The sequence below is a fragment of the Aureococcus anophagefferens genome, assembly GCF_000186865.1.
Source record: "Aureococcus anophagefferens unplaced genomic scaffold AURANscaffold_7, whole genome shotgun sequence".
In the NCBI taxonomy this organism is placed as follows: Eukaryota; class Pelagophyceae; order Pelagomonadales; family Pelagomonadaceae; genus Aureococcus; species Aureococcus anophagefferens.
Window position 1 is genome coordinate 431443 of NW_008705567.1, and position 7708 is coordinate 439150.

General features: G+C 72.7%; 1 protein-coding gene across 1 annotated transcript; it reads right to left on the reverse strand.

Moving 5' to 3' along the window:
* Positions 1 to 4232: 4232 nt before the first annotated feature.
* On the reverse strand, positions 4233 to 5446 carry AURANDRAFT_25217 (hypothetical protein; the record flags this gene model as incomplete). Its single annotated transcript, XM_009038152.1, has 3 exons — positions 4233 to 4484; positions 4581 to 4766; positions 4967 to 5446. 3 exons carry the CDS (start codon positions 5444 to 5446, stop codon positions 4233 to 4235), a joined length of 918 nt encoding a protein of 305 aa, XP_009036400.1.
* Positions 5447 to 7708: the final 2262 nt, after the last annotated feature.

Consider the following 7708-nt stretch of genomic DNA (forward strand, 5'->3'; position numbering starts at 1 on the left):
CGCGTTCGCGACGCGTCGCGCCGCGCGGGCCGCGCCGGGCCGCCCGTCCGCCGTCGCGTTCGCGACGCGTCGCGCCGCGCGGGCCGCGCCGCCCCAAGCCGCCCTCGGCGCCGTGCCGTTCGTCGCGTAAAAGCTCTCGAGGGCCGCGCGCTGGCGGCCGACCTCGCGCTCCCAGGCGTGGAGCTGCACGTGCGCCGCCGCGGAGCCGTGGACCTCGTGCGGCTGTATGTGCACATGAAACACCGCGACGAGGCCCAGGCACACCGCGACGAGCACGGCGACGACCGCGCGCCGCCAGCAGCGTCGCATCAGGCACGAGCCATGCTCCGGTGCGTCAACATGGGCAGCGTTGAAAGGCAGCTTCAGCTTATGTAAGCAGCCCCGCAGAATCTCACCGCAGAGACAGGAATGCTGGGAAAAAAATCAGCACGCCGAACGCGTTCAACGGCAGCGGCATGGTCTTCCAGGACGGTCCCCTCCAGCGCTGGGTCGAGAGCCACGGCCTCGGCGCCCTCGAGGCGCAGCTCGCGGGCCTCGCCGAGTCCTTCGACGACCTCGCCTTCTTCGAGGCCGCGGAGCTCGAGGATTTGGTTGCCGACGCCGCGACGCTGCGGCGCCTCGTCGTCGGCCTCGGGGAGGCCGGCGCGACGCTCGGTGACGCCAGTCGGGACGCCGCGACCGTCGACGCCTGGCTCGCGCTCAACTCCCTCGACCGGTCGTGGCTCGCGGCGACGGGCCTCGGCGACGACGTCGAGCTCGCGGCGGCGGTCCTGGGCCTCGTCTTCGACGCGGACGAGCTCGCGGACGTCGCCGACGGCGACGTCGCGGCCGTCGCCGCCCGGGCGGGCCTCCGGTGCTCGCACCCGCGCGTCGCGCGGCTCCGGCGGCGGCTCCGAGGGCTGGGCCGCCGCGTGTCCGACGCGCCGTCGCCGCCTGTGTGGAATTCAAATCTTCAACCCGACTTCAATATGAGCGTACGCGACGGTTTTGACGCAACCTCTTCGGCTGTGCTTCGAGAACTCGACGAGAGCAATCGATTCGTCCAAAAATCAGCCGAATCGACTTCGATGTGACCGAGCTAGAGAATTCTCAAGTTTGGTCAGGACCACCCAAACCAGTGGTTGAATTCCATACAGGTCGCCGCTCCGGGCGGCCGCGGACACGGTCCTCTTCCCGGACCTCGCGTCCGTCGTCGCCTACGGCCGCCTCGACGACTACGGCGACGCCGACGGCGCCGACGACTACGGCGTCCTCGCCCTCGCCATGCCCCTCGACGTCGAGGCCGCCGACGGCGCGGCCGCCCTCGCGCGGCCCCTCGCCGCCTAGGAACGCGCCCCGCGACTCGTGACGGGCGGGCGTTCAGGCGGGCGGTTGAAAGACGGGGTTCCGTTCGGCCGACGTTGAAGTGAGCACGAAGGGCACGCTGCACGAGCCTGGGCTGCCTTCCTCGATGCGCCGCGGCGCGCTCCGGCGGCGCTGCGCCGTCGCCGGCGCGGCGCTGGCGTCGCGGCCGGGCCGCGTGGCGCTCGTCGACTGGCGGTTCTGCGGCGGCGGGCGCCGCGACTGGGCGGCCTGCGAGGCCGTGGCCGTGCCGCACAGCTTCGGCGCGAACGAGACCGCCGGCGCCTACGCCGCGGCGCGCGCGCCGCTTGCCTCGGCGGCGGCGGGCGGGTCGCGCCTGTTCCTCGAGCTCGAGGCCGCGGCGACGGCGGCGACGGTGTCCTGGAACGGCGGCGTCGCCGGCGCGCGCGTCGGCGCGTATCGCGGTTTCGTCGCCGAGCTCCGCGGCCCGCCGGCGGAACCATTCCCGCTCGTCGTCGCCGTGGACAACGCGCCGAGCCGCGACGTGCTGCCGGGCCTGCTCGCCGACTGGTACGTCGCCGGGGGGCTCGCGCGGCGCGCGCGGCTCTTCGCGACGGGCGCCGCGCGCGTCGTCTCCGCGCCGCGCGGCGGCGCGACGGCCGGCCGGCGCTCGACGCCGTCGTCGTCGTCGACGGCGGCGCGGCCGTCGACGTCGAGGTCCGCGACGCGCGCGGGCCCCTCGCGCGCGGGCGCGGCGCCGCGGGCGCGCCGCTCCGGCTCGACGCCTTCGCGCGGCCCGTCGCGGCCCGGTCGCCGGCGGCGCCGCGACTCTACGAGGTCCGCGTCCGCGCGATTTCGGCCGGGCGCGCGAGCGACGAGGTCCGGCACAACGTCGGCTTCCGCGACGTCGCCGCGCGGCGCGGCTTCGTCGAGCTCGACGGCGCGCGCTCCGCGCCGCGGGGCACGCGCGTCCGCGTCGACTCGGCGGCGCGCGGCGCGGCGATGAGCGACGCCGAGGCCTTCGCGGACGCGGCGGCGATCAAGGCCGCGGGCTTCGATTTGGTGCGCACGGCGCACTACCCGCCGACGCGCGCGTTCCTCGCGGCCGCGGAGGCGCTCGGCCTCGCGCTCCGGGTCGACCTGCCCTGGTTCCGGGCAGCGTCGAGCGACAGGAGTGTTTTTTCGCGTGAATTTCGCCTGAAGCTGTGAAAAAATCCGACCTCGTCGCACTTGGTAGGTACCGGGGCGGGCTCGGCGCGGACGCGCGGCGCTGGGCGCTGGGCGCGGAGGGCGCGCTCGCGGAGCCGCTGGACCGGAACGGCAACAGCGCCGCGCGCCTCGTCGTCGGCGTCGCGAACGAGCCCGCGATGACGTGGCACTCGAGCTTCCGCGACGTCGCCAAGCTGCCGCGCGTCGACGAGGCCAAGGTCGCCAAGGTCGCGCGGGGCTTCGCGAACCGGATCCGCGCCGACGCCTACCGGCTCGCGGGGCTCCGGGCCTTCGACGCGGGCCGCGCGCTCGTCGACGTCTACAGCCCCAGCGTCTGGGCCGGCTGGTACACGGGCTCCTACGCGGACTACGGCGCGCGCTGGCGGAAGGAGCGCGCCGCGCACGGCCGCTCGCGGTCGGCCCTCTGGCACGTCGAGCGGGGCGCGGCCGCGGTCCCCGGCGAGTTCCGCCGGGGCCGGTTCCGCCGCGACGGCGCGACGTGGTCCACGGCGTCGGTCCGCGGCGCCGCGCGGAGCTTGGACGCGTGGACCGAGTCGTACCAGGCGGACCTCGCGGAGTGGCACCTCCGGTTCCAGCAAACCGACGAACAGTGGGCCGGCGGCGCGCACTGGCTCTGGCGCGACGTCCCGTCGCCCCAGCGCTGCGCGAACGCGGGCGCCGCCAAATGTTTGAACGCCAAGGGCCTCCACGCCCGCTCCGGCGCCCGCAAGCTCGCCTACTACGTCTTCGCCGCGCGGCAGACGGCCTGCGCCGACGGGCCGCTCTGCCGCGTCGACGCGTGGCTTTCGCGCGCGGCGCCGCGCGACGAGCCCAAGCAGTGGGTCCGCGTCTACAGCAACTGCGACGCCGCGTCCCTCGCCGTCAACGGGCAGGCCGCGGGCGAGCGCACGCGCGACGCCGCGAAATTCCCGGCCGCCGGGCTCACGTGGCTCGTCGACCTCCCGCGCGGCAACAACACCCTCGTCGCGACGTGCGCCTGCGCCGCCACGGGGGCGGTCGCGACCCACGCCGCCCGGCAGCGACGGATATACGGGATCTGATTGTGCTTTGAAGTCGGAATTGAACAAGTTCTTGATGTTCACTTTGCAGCATCTCGATCGACAAGGACAGTCGACGGACCATCGACGTCGGAGGCGTCGACGCGCGCCGCGGCGCAACAGACGCGCCGCCGCTGCGCAGCAAGCGTGGACTGCGACCAACGATGGGCAAAGGATCGAACGTTGCGAAGGTGCTGTCGCAAAACATGTGCGCGAAAACGCTGGGACGTCGCAGGCCAACGCCGCGCGCGAGAGAAACGCTAAAGACAAAGGCAAGACGCCGGAAGAGCGAGCCGCGTCCAAGGCCAAGGCCGACGCCGACAAGAACGCCTACAAGTGCCTCGTCTGCGCGGCGCGCCGCGTCCCGCCCGCGCCCGCGGCGCCGCCGGAGGTTTCCCGCGCGCAGGCATGCAGACGTTCCTCGTGTCCGCGACGAACAAGCAGCTCTACACGCACGTCACCGCGAAGCACGACAAGATCTCCAAGGAGCCGGAGAAGTGCTTCCCCTGCCTCAAGGGCTTCGACCCGAACGCGCCGGCGCCCGCCGCCGCCGCGCCCGCGCCGGCGAAGAAGAAGGTCGCCAAGAAGAAGGAGGACGACCTGTCGTCGCTGCTCAGCGAGGGCCTCACCGTGTCGAAGAAGAAGAAGTAAGGGCGCGCCGTGTTACAGCTCGCCGGACTCGGCGCCGAGGGCGAGGAAGCCGCCGGGCCGCGCCGTCTGGAGCCAGTTCGACGCGTGCCAGGCGACGCCCGCGGACTCGACGACGTGGAGCTGGAACGTGTGGCGCGGCAGGGGCGACGTGTTGGGCAGCGAGAGGTGGTCGAGCGTGCCCGCGAACACGACCAGCGTGCCCGCGGCCGCGGGCACCGCCGCGTAGCCGCGCGCCGCGAGGTCTCCCTCGTCGACGTCGCTGCCCTCCCAGGGCACGCGCGCCGGCGCCGCGCGCCGCGCCGCGTCGAGGAAGGGCGGCGCGAGGTGGTTCGCGCCGGAGTCGTCCGGCGGCGGCCGCACGAAGACCATGCTCGGGTCCCGTTCGCCGTCGCGGACGAAGAGCCGCCGCACGGGCTCGACGTGGGACCCGTTGCGCACCCAGAGGCAGCCGTTGGCCAGCGTCGCGTCGTCGAGCGCGAGCCAGAGGCCGGCGACGGTCTGGGCCGGCGCCGTGCGGAGGAACGACGCGTCCTGGTGGCTCGTCACCTGGGCAGGACAAGGGTGATTCAACGTCGCTTCAACGTGAGTGTTCCGCGCGCACGCGTTCCGGAAAAAGCATCCACGCTTCGAGAGCGCTCCGAGACATGATCGCTCGTCCAAAAATCAGCCGAAACGAGTGGAAAACGGCCGAGATATGAGCCTTTGAAGTTGGGAATTTCGCACCCTTGTGCTGCCCGGCTCGTCACGGAGCCGCCGACGGCCGGCGGCTTGAAGATGTACATGGACTGGGGCAGCACGGGCCGCACGTAGCCGAGGGCGCGGAGCAGGGTCGCGACCTTGGCGCTCCGGCTGTAGGCGCCGAAGGCGTCGCGCCGGAGGTGTAACGCGTGGCCGGCCTTGTTCAGCCGCTTCCCGTCCGGTTCCTCGAAGAAGTGCGTCGCGTCGGCGCTGTCGAAGAAGTAGCGGCTCTGGGCCTGGGCGCCCGACTGGCCCGCGTCCGTGCGGAAGACGGTGGCCTGCGCGGCCTGGGGCGACGCCCAGTAGCCCGCCTCGAGCTCGGCCATGGCATCCTTCATGGCCGCGACCTCGTCGGCACCGGCGAAGCCCTCCAGCACGGCGAACCCGTCGCGCCGGAAGGACGCGCCGGCGGCCTCCACGTCGTAGGCCGCAACGCGCACCAGCGACAAGGCTAGTAGCGCCGTCAAAAGCGGGCCGGCCGCGCTCATCATCACGAAGAATAACGTGATCGCCGATTGTTGCCACAGCATGGATGCCAGCAAGGCATCGATGGTGACGCCACCACCACCAGCACCGCAGCCGCGCACCTACTACGCCGCGGACCCGTCGCACGCGCTCGTCGCGCTCCTCGAGGCGCGGGGCTGGGCCGCGGCGGCGGAGCCGGCCGACGCCGCCGTCGTGCTGCCGGCCAAGGGCGCGCCGCTGCCCTGCGCCCCGCGGCCCGGCCAGCACGTCTGGTGCAACGGCTGCCTGGCCCTGGCCTGCAAGGCGCGGCTCTTCGCGGCGCTCGCGGGCGCGGCGGCGCCGCGGTGGCCCGACACGTGGGTCCTCCGGAGCGGCGACGCGCTCGACGCGTGGGCCGCGCGCGAGGCCGACGGCGGCGGCGGCAGCGCGCCGCGCTACTTCGTCAAGCACCCGCGCGCCGGCGGCGGCAAGGGCACGTTCCCCGCGGCGACGCGCGCGGCCGCGGCCGCCGTCGCCGCGCGCGTGCTCGCCGCGGCCGGCGACGCCGTCGTCGTGCAGCGCGCCGTACGACCCAGGGCAGGAAAAGAGTGATTCAAGTTCGCTTCAACATGAGTGTTCCGCGCGCGCGCGTTCCGAAAAAAAAGCGTCCACGCGTCGAGAGCGCTCCGAGAGATGATCGCTCGTCCAAGAATTAGCCGAAACGAGTGGAAAACGACCGAGATATGAGCCTCCAAAGTTGGAAATTTCGCACTCTTTTCCTGCCCAGGTCACGCCCGCGCGGCTCCCGCGGGGCCCGTCCTTCTTCGAGCTGCGCGTCTGGGCCCTCCTGACGCGGGACGCCGCGTCCCTCTTCTCGGAGCACCGCGCCAAGACCGCGACGGCGGGCCTCATGAACAAGCGCGTGCAGCGCGAACGCCCGCGCGCGAATCGACCGGCCGAACTTCACGCATCTCGGTCGCGTCGACGTCGATGCGGCTGATGTTTGGACGACTCGATGGCTCTCGTCAAGTTCTCGAAGCACGGCGGAAGTGCTCGCGTCGAAACTGTCGATTTTGCACACGTCGAAGTCGGGCCGAAGATTCGAGTCCCGCGCAGGCGACGGCGATTCGTACGGCGCGCACTACGACCACAACATCGCGGCCGAGGCCGACGTGCGGGGCGCGCTCGGCGCGGCCTACGACGGCGAGACGCGGCCCGCCATCGCCGCCTGCGTCGCCGCCGTCCACGCGCGCGCGGGCCGCGGGCTGCCGGCGGGCGCTCTCGTCTTCGTGGGCTTCGACTTCATCGTCGACGACGGCGGCGCGCCCTGGCTCCTCGAGGCCAACGTCAAGCCCGCGGCGCGCTACGCGGACGTCGACGCCCAGTTCCAGTCGCCCGTCGCGCGGCGCCGCGCCGGAAACGACCGGCCCCGCCCGGCGAACCTCGAGACCTCCATCGAAGTCGTTTCGGCTGATTTTTGGACGGATCGATGTCGCTCGTCGAGTTCGTGAGAGAAAAGTTTGGGCCGAACCCGTTCGAGGACGCTCGAAGTCGTGGCGACTCAAGATTGTGGGTTTCCAGGTGCGGCGCCTCGCGGCGGCCGCGCTGGCGGACCTCGCGCGCGTCGTCGACGGCGGCGCCGCGGCCGGGCCGGGGCCGTCCTGGGTCCCGCTGCCGCGCGGCGGCGGCGAGGGGCCCGCGGGGTAAGGTGTGGGTCGTCGCGGGGTCCCGGGGTGCGGCAGCGCCCTCCTTGGGCCGGTGTTTGCCTCAACCAACAATGGTGCCGCTGATCGACGCCACACGATCGATCGAGATCGTGACGCTGCGCGCGCTTTTGGCATCGCGATCATGTCGCTCGTCGTCACCGTGGACCTCGTCGTCGTCGCGCAGTACGCGTGCACGCTGCTCCTCGCCTACTACTGCGTCCAGTTCGGCGGCATCTTCTTCGAGTGGCCCGTGGCCCGCGCCGCGGTCGACCCGGCGCTCGCCGAGGCGCCGAGCGGCGGCAAGACCTTCGACCTCAAGGCCCACGAGAGCGCGGGCGCCTACGGCAAGCTCGACACGAGCGTCGTGAAATGCTGGGACCCCTGCACGCTCGCGGACCTCGGGTCCGTGCCAGCGACGGCGCCCGCGGACGTCGTCGCCGCCGTCGCGCGGTGTCGCGCCGCGCAGGCGACGTGGGCGAATTCGACCTTCGCCCAGCGCCGCACCCTCATGAAGATCATGCTCCGCTTCGTCGTCGAGAACCAGGCGACCATCGCCCGGGTCGCGGTCTGCGTGGACATCAACCGCCGGTTTGGTCGTCC